Source organism: Ammospiza caudacuta, chromosome 21 (assembly GCF_027887145.1).
Source record: "Ammospiza caudacuta isolate bAmmCau1 chromosome 21, bAmmCau1.pri, whole genome shotgun sequence".
In the NCBI taxonomy this organism is placed as follows: Eukaryota; Metazoa; Chordata; class Aves; order Passeriformes; family Passerellidae; genus Ammospiza; species Ammospiza caudacuta.
In genome coordinates this window covers 1,325,271-1,343,154 of record NC_080613.1, presented here as the reverse complement: position 1 = coordinate 1,343,154, position 17,884 = coordinate 1,325,271, and the positions used below count along the sequence as shown (strand labels likewise).

General features: G+C 45.0%; 1 protein-coding gene across 4 annotated transcripts in view; it reads right to left on the bottom strand.

Moving 5' to 3' along the window:
* Positions 1 to 17,884, bottom strand: part of DENND1A (DENN domain containing 1A) — a 145,886-nt gene that overhangs the window by 66,605 nt on the left and 61,397 nt on the right. For all 4 annotated transcript variants that reach the window (XM_058818155.1, XM_058818153.1, XM_058818156.1 and 1 more), the window contains exons 6-11: positions 15,796 to 15,865; positions 15,205 to 15,285; positions 13,077 to 13,130; positions 9,381 to 9,491; positions 7,043 to 7,143; positions 1,447 to 1,492 (exon numbers count right to left, since the gene is read on the bottom strand). In XM_058818155.1, the coding sequence (XP_058674138.1) occupies positions 1,447 to 1,492; positions 7,043 to 7,143; positions 9,381 to 9,491; positions 13,077 to 13,130; positions 15,205 to 15,285; positions 15,796 to 15,865 (463 nt within the window). The remainder of the gene's footprint in view (positions 1 to 1,446; positions 1,493 to 7,042; positions 7,144 to 9,380; positions 9,492 to 13,076; positions 13,131 to 15,204; positions 15,286 to 15,795; positions 15,866 to 17,884) is intronic.

Here is a 17,884-nt window from a genome sequence, read left to right as displayed (position 1 = left end):
TTGTGAGCACAAACACCTGTGAAAGCTGCCAAGTGTGTGTATGGAGATCTTCTCCCAGCCCCTAGCAGCTCTCTTCCATCTTTTACAGACACCACAACTATCACACCAATGATTGCCTGGGACGGATGTGGGGCAGAAAGTTTCTTGATCTGAATGAAGAACACATTTCTTCCTAGATATTCCCACTCTCCTGCCTGTGCAGTATCCAAGGGTGATTATGAGTAGCCCCTTGAACAGAGCATATGATGTGCAAACAAATGTACATGTACATGACTTTTAAACTAATTGGTTATTCACAAACACATTGTACTGCAATTCTTTACTTGGTTTAGCAGTATAAAGGGTATAAAAAAATTATCTGTACCCAGGATGGTAAGGAGAAGAAAAAAGACATCCTGTACATTTAATCTATCTTTTCATGAAAAAACTGCCTTCTAAAATTACCTCCCATTAATGCTGGAAAAAGGGGGATATTACACAGCACACACAAACACACAACATTTGTCCTAGTGAAAGAATATTAATCAATATTTCCAGAAATTACACATTTTTATGGACAATACAAGAACAATTCCTTTATGTGATGTAAAGCCCAGCTCGCTAAACTGTTCTGTACCCTGAACAGGAAAGCTCTGTTTACACACACGGGATCTAAACCAGGGACACAGGTCAGTCATGTCCAGGGGCACACGCAGAGCCAGCTCTCCAGCCTGCCCAGGGAGGCCACCAGAGCACTCCTGGGGAGGGCACAGGCACAGTCCGGGCTCCACAGTCAGAGCTCCTGGGCAGGAATGGCTCTGCCACCAGAGCACTCCTGGGGAGGGCACAGCCAGGGAGGATGAGGATTTCACAGGCACCTTAAGTCAGTATCTTTTGTTGTCCCCCAGATACTTTTGAGGTAAGTCATCCACTGTTTCACCAGTGCTGGAAGCAAAAGCAAATGTGCTATTTCCACTTTTAGAGTTTTTAAAAAAAAGTCACATGAATTACTGGGAATTGTTTATAGGAGAAGCTTTCTGTGAGGGCTGGTACTCTGCCAGCTTTGTGTTAACATTAACTGCAAGTTCCTTCTTTTCAGATCTTTTGAACATTTAAAAAAATTACAATCTGTCTGCGAAAGCCTAGAACTGTAACTGTCAACATTGTGGTTTAATATCGACTCTGCCTTTGTGCCTGAGTCCAAGCAAGGCACTGAAGGGATTAAATGAAGCCCCAGGGCAGGGAGGGCAGCAGACGTGAGCAGCAAGTGTGCACAAGGAGCACCAGGAGCAAACAGGGCTCCTGAATGTTCCACCTTATCATGTGTGCCTCACTCAATTCCCCCAGCACTCCCAAATTAACAGCATTATTTCATGTTTAAGCATATGAATGGATGTGTAATTGCTTGCAGAATCTGGCTCTAAATCATACCTCTATATATAGTTTCAGAAATTGTGAGAGACTTACCTCCATCAAACTTAAGTGTATTCCAATGAGGTAGGGCATGGGGGCACTGTGGAGAGGAAAAGGAACACAGCTTTACATCCTTGTAACCCTGAATAACACACATGACTCATTAAATCAGCTACAGGAAAACACTGGGATGCTGGATTAGCTTTTGCTTAAAAAATAATAGATAACATATATACAAACAAATCACATGTGAACAAAGTGTTAGTCCATATTTGAAGGATGGTTTTTAGTATGCAATAGTCTCCCACTGCTGTAAGACTTCACTTTTTCTTGACAACAGAATTTCTAAGTGACTAAGTTTAGGCAGGTACCTAAGGACAGCTATTAAACATAGGCCTAACACTGGGGTAATGTATACACATCACCCAGTAGTAAAAGTTTTGACTTCTTTGAATGAGTCCAAACACATTTTTAAGTAATTTACTTTTAAGTATAAACCTTGATATGTTTTCATTTGGAAAAGAAAATAAAAATACTTTTGAAGATCCTGATAAACTCCAGAGTTCCTGGGACATCTGCTGATGCCAACAGTCCCCTCAGGACACAAAACTTCAATAGCCCAGAGGCTCTTAGGCCAGGTTAGCCTGGGCCACAGGGGTGGCACCTCTGTGAGCCCAGTGTTTAAGGGCAGATCTGCTCCCTGTCCCGTCCCTGACGTGAGCAGGCCCCAGCAGGAGCAGCAGAGCCCCACGAGCTCCTCTGGTGCCCAGGGTTTCCAACGCTGAGCTCTCTCAGCCTCCCCCTCCGAGGCAATCAGAGCCATCAGCGAGGCTGCCAGAGCTGCTAATTGCAAATATGGCACATCCTGCCTGCGAAACGCAGCGCACACAGACAGACACAACTTCTAAAATAGAGCTCGGCTCGCTTTGGATACAGAAACTCAAAGAGCTCATTTTCAATTTCAGATGAAAAAATGAGAGAAATGTCACTGTACTGCCTTGGATTAAAATATCTCCCATATTGCGGCTCTAAGCTGGTGCCTACTGTTCAGTAAGAGCAGTACAGTACTGAAAAAGCTCCTGAGACACCAGGCCAGCAAAAATCCCTGCTTCTCCTTTTCCTGAGAAATACCTTAAAAATATATTTACTGAAAAGCATATTAATATTTATGTTGTTTATTAATACACCCCCTCAAACTGCCACTCTGTAGGATGCTCTACCGAGGTGGAAACAGCCCCTGCTGTAGAAATTCCATGTGAAACCAATTTTTTTCCTTTCTGAGACATTAAACACATACAACTTCCACAACCCCTTTGCAGTTCACTGGCAGAACATTCCAGTGCCTGTCCCACGTCACTGCAATGAGTGCACCCCCAGAGCCCTCGGGACAGAGCCCAGAGGGGCTGTTCCAGCACAGAATGACCCCCATGTTCTGTTTCCTGGGAATCCCACGGGCGGCAGCTGGGCACACACCCAAGTCCTGGGCAGCAGGTGTGACACTCCCCAGGACACTGGCCTGTGACACTCGAGGGCTGCTCAGCTGAGCCCTGCTCTGTCACAGACACGTTTGGCTTGTGACAAATGGCACCTCCTCAGCTCCAGTGGCCACAGCTCAGAGGCAGGGAACAGGCAGGATTTTATGCTGAGAGAATGAAGCAGGGCTTTGGCTCGGGCTGCCCCGGCCACCAGCACCAATGTGGTTCCAATTAAGGACTTGCAGCCACGCCACAGCCTCAATCCCCAGCGCACAAAGTCAGAACCTTGGCAGGAAGTCTGAACCCTGCAAATGCCTCAGCTAGTGGAACCTCAGCTAATGGAATGAAAGGAAGCAGGCAGAGTGCAGTATGGCTGAAAACCAGCCGATTATTAACATCTCCAAATGCAGCCAGAAAGGATATGGCTCAAGATACATGGATCAGCTTTGGATGCAAAGGCTCATCGTTTCAATTTTGAAGTGACAAAAGTTACATGTAACAGCAATACAGCACATAAAAAAAATATAAGGAATGCATAAATAACCTCAGTAAAATGCAATTCTGGTAAAGAGCATAAATATTTCCAATAAAATCTACCAGAGAGATTCTATTCTTCCATCATCACTCATCCATGTGACTGAATAGGAAACACACCTAGAAGTAAATGCCCCAAGTTCATGTCAGGCTTCATAAATTGTTTTTATCACCATTTCTCTTGACCAAGAGTTAATCATAGGCCATTATTTAAGCAGACCTTTAGCATCCTGTGCAGGGGAAGGTGCTGTGTCCCCCCTTCCCCACCCAGGGCACACTGAAGCTGTCCCTCCTCATGCCATTCCGGTCCTGAGACGTGGAACAGTCCAGCAGTTTTTAATATTTGATCAGGGTAGATTTGTACTTGCAAGACTTCCAAGTGAAGTTCAGCAAGATGCATCCCTTGTATAAAGGGCAGAAACACTCAGCACAACCTTTAATCCTTCTGGGAGCCCTGGCAGATTAAAGACTGCCCTTCAGAGCAGGCCTTCCCCACTGCTTGACACTTCATCAGTCCTGGGGCTTCTTACAGCCACAACTACTAATTACTCAAAGTTGTTTGCTGGCAGCCAATAGCCATTAAGTGCAAAATTAAGAAGTATCAGTTTCTACCACATGTATTTACTGCTCAAACAAAGTGCCTGCGTGAGCCTTTTGGAACAAAGAGAGGGGTCATTACTCCTCTTGTGCTATGCTGGCTCCAAGGCAATCAGCCTTATTTATAATCAAATGAGTTATATAGGTAAATATCAAATCATTAAAGTAGCAATGCATAAGCATGAATATGGATTTTGGGGACATAATGGCTATATATTGCCCATTTATTACAGTTGCATTTTTACAATTTCTTTAATTCGTTTCCTTAGGCAAACTAGAGACCTCTTAATTATGCTCCCAAGAGGTGGGCAACTACTAATTGGAAGAGAAGCAGGTGAAATAGAGGGACATTTCTTCTTAAGTGAAAAAAGCTCAGCCTTAAAAAATACTGCAATTCACCAGAAAGCAATGTAAAAGCCCAAGGACCTCCAAAAGGTTCCTATTTACAGCTACACAGGGATTTCACCATTTTGCTCCACTGTTCGAGGAAAATGGATGAGAGCACATTTACCACATTCATGTCTGCTCTGCAAACATTGACTTAACGGGTGGCTGTCTCCACACAACTTGGTATCTCCCTCTCCAGGGCAGTCTCCTGACTTCTCTTCACATTCCTCATTGCAATGCAACAGAATTCTCAAAATTTATTGGGGTAATTGATGCAAATAAGAAACTTGACTGCATAAATTGGAACAGTGCAGGGAATGCACAGCTGTCACCAGGAGAGAGAGCAGCTACAAGAGGCTTCAGTGAGTGCCCAGGTGTGCCAGGCCCAACGGCAGTGCCCACCCAGAGCTCCCCAGGCAGGAATTTTTGTTTCCCAGCAGCAGGAGGACTCCAGCTCCGCCTCCACCTACTCGAGGAGCACATTGGCTACATGCAGATTCAGAGAACAGGAGAAAGGGGGCTAAAAAAACTCCTGGAGAAACGGCAAACTGCCCCAACAGAAGTGTTTGTTCAGCAGCTGTGCCAGGGTGCTCTCAGAATTGATTCATGTTGGCTGCTAAGCTGTCTGTCTGATAGAAAAGACTGCTTTAATCACCCTACAAAATGTAGTGTATCTTCTGGTGACAAAGCTCTGGGCCCAGCAAACAGCTGTGTCGTAGCTCAGCAAAGCCAGGCTTTTCTCAGGGCTCATTTCAAACACATTCACTCAGGGCAAGAAGGAAGCAAACAGTCACAGTGGGAGTGGTTTCATGGAAACAAGAAACAAAGTGGGAAAAGTAGTAAGGGAAATTGATGCACTGCTTCCTTCACATCACCAAATGTTTGAATTCCCAATATAAAATAGATGGACATGATCTGGCCAGTTCAAATAGCTGTGTGTGCCTAAGTGTTGATGCTTGGTGGCAGCACCTCCCTAACCAGGACTTCTGGCACCTGCTGGCACATGCTCCAAACAAACAAAACCCAACCAAACAACCCCAAACCAGCCACCAGCACAGCAGCTGTGCTTCTGTACTTCCTCTCTTGATCTGTATTCAAAGGAACAAGCAATTGTGCATTAAGCTATGGTCTCTAGTGACAGTATTTTAGTCTCCTGCACCAAAAATGTTTCCCTGGGCTGAGGGAATTCACTAAAGAGCAGTGCCTAATTAAAAGATACAAATAAAGGATAGCACTCTATCCCTTGCTTCCCCTCCTGCCCCTTGTCCTCAAGAGCCTCCATGACAGGGTGACTGAAGTCATTCCAGATCCATGGAGGATCCACAGCAGCACTGAGTCAGCATCCCCACTGCAGAGCCAGTGCCCTGAGAGCAAACACCTGGGAGACACAGCCTCTCAGCATTTCCAGTTCTGAGGGAAGGTACATAGTGAGGAATGCAGGGGAACAGAAATAGTAAGTTTAACAAAACCCTTTCAAGAGGGAAATGGGAAGCAAAAGGCAAATAATCACAGGTGGAATCTATTTTTTTCAAAAAACTTTCAAAGATCTCAAGTGACACACTCCATCCTTCTGTGGGTTTCAAAAGAGCAGGAGAAGATTCAAAACATCACAGCACAGTCAGTAAATGAGCACAGCCAACTGAATGAACAAGATATTCTGTATTCATAAGAACTGTAGAATTCTCATTGCTTCAAGTTTTGTTCCTATTTCAGCTCTCTAAAATTCTTATGTCATATTTGCAAAAGAAATAACCAGGCATTAATTAAAATTAAATGGAACTCTTCTATTTTAAATAATCTCAGGTCATTTCCCTTTAGAGGCAGACACCAGGAAGCAGAAATGCTGCCTTGGAGCAGGGAGCTGAGTGCTCTCTCCTCCCAGGCAAAAATGACATCTCCAAGTTCACGTGGTTACAAAATAGATGGTGGACTCTGGTTTGGGAAACATTTTATGGCTCATAAATTGTTGCTAAATTGACTTACTCAAACAATGACTGAGTGTGCAGCTACCTCTCCAATTAAAGTTCCTGGCTGGGTAAGGAAATCAGTTGTTGCATTTGTGAGCTGCCACAGTTGTACCTTTTGAAATCTTTGCACACAGCCTGGCTCTCTCCTGCCATGGCTGGGTGTTGGCCACCAAAGAATCCCCTCGGTGATGCTCAGGGACTCCTGGCTTTCTCTCCTGCCCCAGGCTTTGCTTTTTCACCCTCTGGGCGGGCCCCTGGCCCTGCCTTTGTCAGGAATCCATGAATAACCGATCTGAGCCTGGAGCAGCAGGTACCTGAGGGGAGCTGGGGCAGCCTCTCCAAGTGTTAATTACACGTGAGAAGCCCATTATCCAGGGACAGGCACCTGCTGGCACTGCAAATGACTGGGACCTGCTCTTCCTGTGCAGGGAGCCAGGGAAGGCTCATTTCCACAGGAGATAACTCTTTACATTCCTGACACAGCCACACACAACATTTAAATCAGCTGCACAGGAGCAAACTTCCTTTAAAGCTGCACCATTTGGTTTCCAGGCCCTCACTCAGTGCTGGTTATCCAGCTGGGTCCCCAGGAGCAGCTCCACCCTCACCCTAAGCCATGGGCTGAGGTCTGAGGGACACACACACCCCTCCAGAACCCACGCCAGGGGCTGCACACACCGAGGCCCTTACCAGCAGTAGTCCAGGAGATGTGGGGGCAGGACAGGAATGTAAACGTGCTGCCAGAACATGGGGTAGAGCATGGCTGCAGACCCATGGATGCAGGCAGTTAACTGAAAAACACAGAAACCACAGCGTGAGTGAGACAAACCCTGAGCTTCAAATGCTGAACTTGGAGGCAAGAAAGTAAAGAATCAATTCTGCTTTCCTACCAATGCTTTATTAGCAGATACACTGCACTGCCTTCCTTCAGGAGTTAGATCACAGAATATGTACAAAATTTAACAGGAGTACCTGTTTTAACATTTTTGAGAAATTATCTGCTTTTCCATTTGTAGAGAAGAAGAACACAATCCAAGCAAACAGTTATAATTTCTCCATAGGTTCAGTACATATGGTTTATAAAATAGCTAACAAACACAGCTTTGTAACGTTACCTTTAAATCTTATTCAACTTAAGGATATAAGGATATTTAAAATCAAAATTTGAATTTGAGATCATGTATTGTGGCACAGAATTCGTTCCACCATAAAAGCCTTTCTACCCAGGGTGGTTTCATTTTCTCTCTCTTACCTGGTACTAAATTCAAGCCCTGAGTCTGAAGCTAACAGAAATGAACTGCAAACAGGTCCCTCCCAGTCCTGTGTTACAAAGCCAAAAGCTCCAGACAAAGGCAGCAGCCCCTGAGCAGCCCCCCAGGCTGGCTGCACTCGGGGATGGGGCTTTGGTTCCTTTCCAGGGACAAGGCCTTGGCACTGCCAAGCACAGCCTGGGAGCAGAGAATGTTCCTGGGCTGGAACGGCGAGCGGCAACCGCTGGCTCGGGCCCAGCTCCTCCAACCTGCCTCACACTGCACTCCAAGCTGCCAGCAGTTTATAGAGAAACTTGTAAGCTAAGAACACACGGTATGAATACCCCTCCCTCCCAAGGACCAGACGTGCTTTTATCTTGGACAGAGGCAAAAGGAAGAGAAACAGCAGAAAGAGAGGAAAAAAACCCAGCCCCACTTGTGAACTGGCTCATTAAGGAAAGCACAGTGACAGGTAAGTAATTCCTCTTCCCAGGCTCTGTCACAAAGGGAGAGATTAAACCAACCAACCACACAACCTCTGAAATGCTTTGGGCAGCCCTTCTCTTCTTCCCTCCTCTCTGATCATTTACTGTTCTTTTCATTCTGTAGGTTGCTGAAATAAACACCTCTCCTTCATTTTATTCCATTACCAGACCAGGATGGAATTTTCCTTATTTTAGTAGTGAGGACACAGAACATGTGGCAGATAGAGAAGTTAAGATTTTACAAGTTTTCTGTAATTAAACTTTACAATACTTAAATGCTTTCAGTTAAATGTGGGATTGATTGTAAACATTATTAATAATTGTTATTAGGTGCCAGAGGCTATTATAATTCTCCTTTCACTTACTTTCAAAGTGATATTGTGATAGTTATTCTGAGATTATATCTGAGGTCTTACTCCTCTCACTTCTCTGCCCTGTGCTGACAGACCATCCTTACAAGGGTTTGTGGCTCCAGCCTTGCCATGGAGCAGTTTGAATCTCAAGCACCAAGCAGCTCTGGTGGTACAGCCAGACACCAGTTCCAGCCCCAGGAAATGGAAATGGCAGCTGTTCCTCAGCCAGGACAGCTCGAGTGCTCAGCCCACAGCACTAGAAACCAAAATTAGTTAAACCATCTTCAGCACTCACAAAGGAAAGCAATCAATAGCCATTTACAGAGCAAACACGACCACAGAGCATTTGCTTTCATAAAGAAAATCACAATCTTATTGACTGCTAAACCTTGAAATGCATAACACAAAACTTTGAACTGAATCAAGCCCTGTGCTTGTTTTGATCTCCAGCCATTTTTAGAAGAGAGTGCTCTAGAATATTCAGCAGCTTTCATCTCTCAGACACTTGACGGAGCCTAAGGAGCATTAAGACTAAACCTTATCAAACACAACTGCAAAACTGTGCATTGTCAATGTACTTCAGCCCACTCCTCTGGTCCACCCAGGAGAGGTCACTGGAATATCCATTTGACAGTGGCATTTATCTTTTTTTTTCCCTGTCAAGTAAATTCTGAATAAAGGACTGCACCATGGCATAAGTCTTTGAACATTCATGTACCAAACAGCCACAAAAATGCCTGTACCCAAAAAATTCTTTTGAACATCAGGGGCCAACAGAAGTTCCACAAAACCTTCACAATAAGGCACAGAACTGAGCTGGGGCTGCATAACTGAGGTTGAAAGACAGACCTGGAGATAATCTGTTAATTTCCTATATCTGACTGTGATTAAAAGAAATTAAATACTGTCAAGAGAGGACATTCTTGTGCATTTTACTTACAGTGCTCAGCTTACTGCAGCAAATGAGGATGCGGCGCTCGTACAACATACTGGCGTAGAGATGCAGCATGTTGTTGACATCAACTGCTACAAAATACTCTGTCAGATTTCTCTGGGGAGAGAGAAAAATCATTTTTGACTCATATATTACAAAACCAAGAGTCCTTAACAAAAAAAAAAAACCCAAAAAACCAAAACAAAACCCCAAACCAAAGAGGTTTCATCCTTCTATTGTGTTACATCCAGTACGTGGCTTAACAAAAGAAAGCAGGATTTCATCTTATAGCAGAAGCCTTTCTAACTGCAGTATCTCTCCTCTAAGTTTTGGGAAGCTGGGTCTTGGAGTAATAAGAGTGATGATTTTTAACACACAGCTTTTGAATACATGATACTTCTCTGAGAAAAAAAAAATTCTGTCACTTTTATGGAGACTTCAAAGCTGCCTGATAAAGTACCAAAAACCCACATCCCAAAACTAAAAGCAGCTCTCAGAGGCCAATTCTAGTACATCAAATTTGGCTGTGAGCTCAGCCTGTGCTAAAACAATTCTGACTATTGGAACACATGTGGTCCTTTCACACACACAAACCCAGTTGTCTGAACTGAGCCCCTCACTTGGGGGACATCCCTGGGTGGGAGACAGGAGCACTGCCCTGGGGACCTGAGGAAGGAGGAAGGGAATTATCTCTGAGCACTTCACTTCTTAAAACAGAGAAATTAAAGAAAAGGGGAGAGGTGGAGGAAAAGGTAATACCAAAAAATGCTGAATTAGGGAATTTGTTTCCAAATAGCTTCTTACAGACATGAAAGGGTTGCTATAGGATAAAGACAGCCTTATACAAAAAGCACATGTGAGAGAAAAATTAGATTAGTCATGAATTCAAGTGCAATCTTAATCATCCTTAAATTAAAAAGTGCAGAAAAGCAAAAAGCAAATATGATTTAGAAACTTAAAGAAGCTCAACAAAGCCTATTAGCACTTTTGACAGATCCAAGATACTTGGCCTGAGAAGTCTGCCAAGATGCTTCATACTGTGCAAAAATATGTTCCCCAGCTTGCCATCCAAACACAAAGAGCTGAAGGAAAATTAAGCATTGTATTTGGGAGACTTTGGTACCAGTATGTAGAGGGATAAAAACTGAGCTCATTATGGTTGGCTTCAAACATGTAAAATAAAACAATCATTCAGGTCTTTGTTACAGCAGAGCTGGAGCCACAGACAGGTACACTCAAAGGAGGAAAAAAAAAAGCCAACACATTTTGCCAAAAACCTATTAAACTATCATGTACTTTTTCTGTATTTCTCATCCCATCTGTGCTGATTAACATGATATTTTTGTCTAAACATAAGCTGTCTTCTCTAGGCTCTTCTTCCCCCTCTCACCCACCCTGCCACCATGCCAAAACACAGCGCGTGACGACACAATTCTTGCTAATAGTGGGAATTAAAGGAATTTTTAAGGAGCCCTGAACTCCCTTGATGGCACCCAGCTCAGGGGCACAGCACAAGCAGCACACAGCCCCTGCATCCAGCCTGAGGATGCAGCCCTGCCCCGCACGGATCTGTTTGTGAGGCAGCAGCCTCCACTGCGGGAGGAAGAGACGTGGGGACTCGATTTGCAATTGTTCTTTCATCGACTTTATTGCGATGACATGACACACAAATGTACCTTCAGATGGAAGGATTTATAAGGTTTCTGTCTTGTCTGCTCTCTGAGATTTGCCAAGGACACCTGGGAACCATGTGGGCTGCATGGAAATGTATTGGTACTGAGGAGATTCACGTGTTCCCTCGAAGTTGTATTTATAAGAAAGCTGTCAGCTCTGAAGCTGAAATTGGGACTTACACATGTATTTTGAAAGACATGTCTCGTAAGTGACAAAACCATGAATGAGTTAAATAAATACAAATGAAAGCGTTCCAGTTTGCAGGGTAATTGTTATGTATTTTGCTTCCTAGGATTTAAACCTTTCTTGGGGCAGTAAAAAGGGGGATTTTCAGAACAGGTATCCCCACTCCTCTCAAAATTCACCAAGAGCACTACAAAGCTCCCTCACACTCCTTTGAAAGTTTATTCCCAGATCAATCATCCATCTGATCATTTGCTATCTAATATCAATAAGCATACACTGACTACACTGACTTTTGAGATTAAAAATCACTACTTCTCTTCCACTATCAGAAGAGGAAGATGGACTGAGTGATACAAAAATACACAGGACATCACCCCCAAGAAAATGCCATCATTTCAGCCTGTTAACTTACCTGCTATTTCTGAAACACAACAGCTAGCACCAGGAATTTCAGTCTTGCACTGTATTTCCTTAAACCAGCCCCATTTATTTCTGAAGTCACTCTGCATTTACACATCCATCACACAACTCACATCTCCTGAAGCAGGGAATGAGCTGCTGGTACAGAAAAGTGCCCATGCTAAATTAAATGGCTCTGTGACTCACTAAACACATTGATCTGACACAAAGTCAGGTAATTCCAAGAGGTTTGTCAACACTCCCAACAGAGCTCTCTGCAGCTCCCCAGTCATCATCACATCCAACTTCGAAATTTGGCACCACTAAAACTTTTGCTAATATGTGTTTTAAATGCAATTCCTGGTAAGATGTGTGGAACTTTTAATAAATCAGGTCAATTGGTTAAAATACAGCAGACTATGCCCATTAAATCTCCTTGTATTATTCCCTAATATGCTCCACTTCCACAGGAAGGTTGCTTTAACAGGTAGATAAAAACCTCCTAAGAAATTACACAACCCTGGGATAGTGGGAGGTGCTGCTGCCCATGGCATGGGGTGGCACTGGATAGGCTTTAAGGTCCCTTCCAACCAAATCATTCTGGGATTTTATGATTCTATGTATTAGGACAAGATTTGATGGCTGGTTTAGACTCAGGAATTGATTCCTGAATTACGCCCAGCATATCATATTTGCACAAAAATAAAGCACCTCAGAAGAAAGAGCACATCTATTAAATTTCCTGTCAGAATATGTGTCAGTATGAAGAGTCTGCAACACAGAAAAAGCAGCAACAGTGTTTTGAAAGGCAAACAAAAAGCCCCGAATGCTATCTGCTATACAAATCACCCACAAATGAGATGGAATGTCTTGATGATTCCCTTTTTCCTTTCATGCCATCAGCTGAAGGATATGATGCTGAGACCGACCGCAAAATGCTCAGGAGGAAAACTGAGATGTCAGGCACAGGAGTTTGGCTGAGACAGAGCAGGAGCACATTAAAGAGTATTTAAGAGAAGCAAATGCCAGCATTGTCTCCCCACAGACTCATCATCTGGCTGGAAAGCTGAGCCAGGTTGGAACACACACAGCTGTGTGAGGCTTAAAAAGTCTCCCAAAAAGTGGCTCTGCAGGGCCCAGGTGTGCTGGCATTCTCAGGAGCCACCTAGCAAGCAGAGCATCTTCCCTGCCCTCTCAGGTCATTGTTCCAGAGGGGTGGAAGTGAAGGGCGAGCAGAGCTGCTGTTTTACCCACATCAACCTGCCCATCAGTACCTTCTCCTTCACTCAGGTCAGCTTTTAACCACACATGCAGACTGGCAGCTCCTGAATGCTCAGTATTTTATAGAATAAAATCTATGCCAAACAGAGCAATGTTTGTTATCTATGTAGCTGCTGGCATTACATGGAAACAATGAAGTGTAGGGTCCTCCCAAATACTCACATTTTCAGGTATACTGGGAAGCTCTCTGGTGTCAGGCACAGTAAAGTAAGAGTGCTACAAAAAGAGCAAATATTGATTATTTCAATAATGTTGAAAGCAATCAAAGCAATCTAAATCTATTGCTTGGTATTGGTATCAGCAGGAACAGCAGTTGCTCAGCTAAGTAAAAATGACAGAACATTTGTTACCAACTATCAGCCTGAGCTCCCTGGACTCCACAGGCTGGGTCCCCAGATCACAGGGGCAACAGGAAATGCAGTAAGATAGAAAGTATCAAATGCTCCTGGAAAGTTGTATCCCATGGTTTTGTTCTCCAGAGCTGCTGCCACAGTCAGGCTCCCAGTGGCTGTGAGAGATCCCAGGAGCTCCAGGCAGGCTGTAACTCAGGCCATCCTTGCCCTGTCCACGGCAGGATGGACCCCAGGAAGCAGCAGCAGCAGCAGCAGGGCCTCCTGTGACCCACAGCACCACAGAGCCTCATCCCAGCCAAGGGGGAATTGTGGAAATGTACTGGGAAATGCTTCCTAAGGCTCAATGCCTGCTTACCTGAGAAATACTGCAAACTCCTAGGTCACTTTTATACACCCTAAAAGCACATTTTGCCAGATCATATTGCTCTCGAATTTTTATAATCCATGACATTGTTCAGTATTTTTAACTGCCTGCATTCCAGGAGCCCAGGTTCAGTGCAGCTCCCAGTCTGAGCACAGATGACTTCCATGATCCTTGGTCAGGGCTTTGGAAAGGAGAGAAGGGAACTTGCATACAATTCATATAATCTTTAAAATTTTCACAATTTGTCTTATGGCTACTTGTTAATTACTGGCTGAAGCCTCAAAGGCTGTTCCATCCTTGGCATAGCTCCACAATTGGCACAATTCTCTTGCACACAAATCTCAGCCATCTCAGTGCTTCCTGATCAGGCAGTAACCTGAAATAGCAGGCAGGGACCACAGCTCCACTGAAGGGAGACACTAAATGAGAAACACAAGTTTTGCTTTCTGATGCTTCACTGCTTTGGTTTGCTTTGGTTTGGTTGCAAAGATGCAATGCCGCGGCAGAGGAACAGCACTGAGAGCAGCACCACACAGAGGAACCTCACTCTGACCCTTCAATGGCTCACAAACAGCCAAAATAAAATCAGAAAGACAGGTCCCTGGGCTGCTTTTTTCTATCCTTTCTTGCTCCATTGCCCATGAAATGTCTGAGACCAGGGGAGACAGGCAGCAGCATTCCTTGGAACCACTGGTATGAAAAAACTGGAATATGCCCAGTGCCCCTGGTCTGGGAGACAGCTCATCCCCAACCAGAAGGGCTGCTCCTCAGGAGGGGTCCTGGAGGGGCTGGGGCCGTGCCCAGGGCCAGCTGGGAGCAGCAGGGCACACAGCCCTGGGGGAGCAAGGGGCACGAGCTGCTTCGTGCCAGAGAGGGCTTCAAGGGGAGCAAAGGAAACGCAAGGGAGCCTTCCCAGGAGGGCCCACAGGGACTCTCAGCTGGCAGCAGCAGCAAGGAGCACCTGCAGTGCTCAGCACAGCCTGCAGCACGAGGCTGGGCTGCTAAAATCAACACAAAACCCCCAAAAGATTCAATTCAAAATACAATCCTATCATTAAAATCCCACATCTATACTGTCAGTGAGCTTGCCTAATTTTCTCACAAAATAGAAAAATGAAATAAATGCTTTGTTGTGCGAGGTTTTTTGAGGCAAGGGGAAGGAAGAGAAGGAGCCAGAAAATGTGATGAGCAGTTAACAGTCCCTGTGCCAGGTAAGTGCCTGTTTGCTTCCCAGCCTGCTCCCCCTCCAAACCCCCAGGGCCAGGAGCTGTGCAGAGTGGGGGCAATAAATGTCCTGCTGTGCTCCTGACCTCCTGCAGGTCACCCAGGGCAGGGTGAGACATTCCCAGGGGAATCCACACTGCCTTCCTCCAAGCCACTGCATTTCAAACACATCTGAGGTTAGGGAGAGGGAAGCAGTGGGCCCCAGTTGTGAAAAGGGAATTTCACAGCCCCTCCCAGGAAAACACCACCTGTGTACAAGCTCCAGGAGAGAGGACTGCTTTGGACATTCCTCTGGTATGGCATGGAATGAATATTAAACACCTCAGTTTTCATCTCCCCCCACACTTACCACTCCAAGATGAACAGAGGTTCCTGGCTCAGGGATGGTGAGTTTATGAAATGTTTCTAGGAGCTCACTCCTCTGACTATCCTGAAATGAGAATAAACCAGGAATATTGAGCAAACACTGCTGCACAAGGTAAACCCTGAGGCAGAAGGGCAGGGTAGGCCAGAGGGGTGGGTAAACATTTTGCATTTGTAAGATCAGTTCTACTTTTACTGCCCATGCCAAAGTTGGATCAGACAGCTGGCAGAGGCTGATGGGACCCTCCAATATGGGAGCTGCAGAGTTACAGGAGCTGTGCTGAACACAGCTCAGGGAGTCAGGAAAGCCAGCATGGGTGGCTGCAGGGACTTGGGTCAGATCCACAGCCACAGTCTTGCTCTTTATCTTTTTCAAAAAGAAAATTAAATGTGTATTTATTTTTCAGAGGCACTTGCCAAGCTGAATATGATCTTCTGTATCATTGCATCATACAGATTAATAATTCACATGGTCATCTCTGATAGAAGCACTTCTTCAAACAGCTGCTTTCATACTCTCACCCTCATTCATTTGATACTGTGATAGGAAAAGGAGGGTCAGTATTTAGAATAATACCTGTCCTTTTGCTGAATAATCTGCCAAGACATTGAGCAGTTTATAAAAGACTTCAAACCACGGGAGGTAACTGGAACAAAAAAGAAAAATGAAAAAAAGAAAAGATAGTTATTTTGGTTTGAATCCTAATACAAGTGGACTTTGAAAACTGAATCATCAGTATCTCAGTTTTTAATTGTTTTAAAACCTTATTCCATCACTGTATTTGGCCTGGCCCTTGCTTCAGTCAAACAGAAACTTCACCTTCAGTACATGCACACAACTTCCAAAAGAGAGGAAGAAACAAAATCAAAAAGGGGAACACACAGAAAAGTCACATCTTTTTCATTTACTTTACATCTCCACTGCACAAAGTAAGACAGTGAGGGTGTTCCTTTTCCCTGCAGTTTTGGTAGGGTTTTCATGGCACAGTTTTCATGGCACAGTTCTGTATTTCTGTATTTCAGTCCCTCTCCCAACACCAGTCAGGAACTTCCCTCGGCTGCAGCGAATGCAGAGCCAGCCAGAGATGCACTCCCTGATGCTCTTTAATCACAGCTGCTTTCTGAAGCAAATGGATTCTATTTTGATATAGTTAGACAGGATTTAAAGTTTTTATAAAATATGACTACATCCTGACAGCTGTAAGGAATGGAGTGCCCCGTGGTCCCTGGCTGAGCAGCTCTGGTGATAAATGAGGTGAGAAGCTCTCTGTGAGACAGACAAAGTGACTGGCACTCCATCATTAGCGTTTGTTTGAAGCCTGCAAATGCTACTGTAAAATGTAAGTAGCTTATCAAAATATACTGATAAGCAACTTAACTTTTCATGTTATATGACAGTATTATCGTTGAAATTAATTCGCTCTAAACATCTTTACAGAGTGTGTATTCGAATAGAGAGAAAGACAGACAATTACCACTTTAAACAGCATTTAACTTTGACATTATATTGTAAACAATCCAGAAGGATTAGGTAGAAGATAAGTTTCTTTCTTTCTGTTTAGTTAAATAAACTTCATCAGAGTTAAAAGCCATTACAAGGGTAACAAGAAATCCTCTCCAAACATATCTGCTAAGTAGAGATTAAGAACCTGGTAAACAAATCCGTGCAAGGCATCTATCAAAAGAGTTTGAGGAGACAGAAAAGCAGGAAGGCAGAAAGCTCCCTGGCAGTGGGGAACCAAAGCTGCTTCCACAGAGGCACCATTAAAAGTTCCACCTAATCGCTCAGGGACTTGGCCAGAAAAATACATTTACAGAGTTAAAATGAGAGTCCTTAAAACCATTGCTGTGCTCCTAATGTCTGTGTGTCGTGTCTTGTAAAAGAGGAAAACAAAAGCAGGTTCCCCCAGGCCTCCCCTTCCCCAGGGGAGCCAGAGCAGGGACCCGAGGGAGCAACGCTGAGCCCCAGATGGGGGCAGGTCCTGGGTGTCCTTCAGAGCTCCCCCTGCCCTGTCCTGTCCTGCCCTGCCAGGGCCTGTGCCCACTGCCCTGCCCTGCCCTGTGCCCACTGCTGAGCCCTGCCAGGCCCTGTGCCCACTGCCCTGCCCTGATCTGCCCGGGGCTGTGCCCACTGCTGAGCCCCCTGCAGCCCCCAGGGTTCCTGCATTACCTGGGTGTCCTTCAGAGCTCCCCCTGCCCTGCCCTGCCCTGCCCTGCCCTGCCAGGCCCTGTGCCCACTGCTGAGCCCCCTGCAGCCCCCAGGGTTCCTGCATTACCTGCACACACCCAGCATGGCACAGCTGCAGGCTCCAGCCATGAGAACACTCCAGCCCAAAGCAACCTCACATTTTTACTGGGCGCTAGGAAAGAGCCTCTGTGACTCCAATAAGAACAGCCCACACATCTCACATTCCCACAATGTCAGAACACCAGCAAACCCCCACAGAAGCAGACACAGCCCCATTTCTGCTACCCTTGTACTCCCTGGCTTTCCCTTCTCTTCCCCAGTATCCTCTGATGAACCTATTGTCCTTTTTTTAACATTCCCTCCTCCTTGTTTCCAAATGATGGGTTAGCATCTCATCATAACTGCTTCTTTTTCTGTTCTGAGAATAACTTCCCCTTCTGAGGACAGTGTCCCAGTTTGGAATCTGAGGAAATGAGCT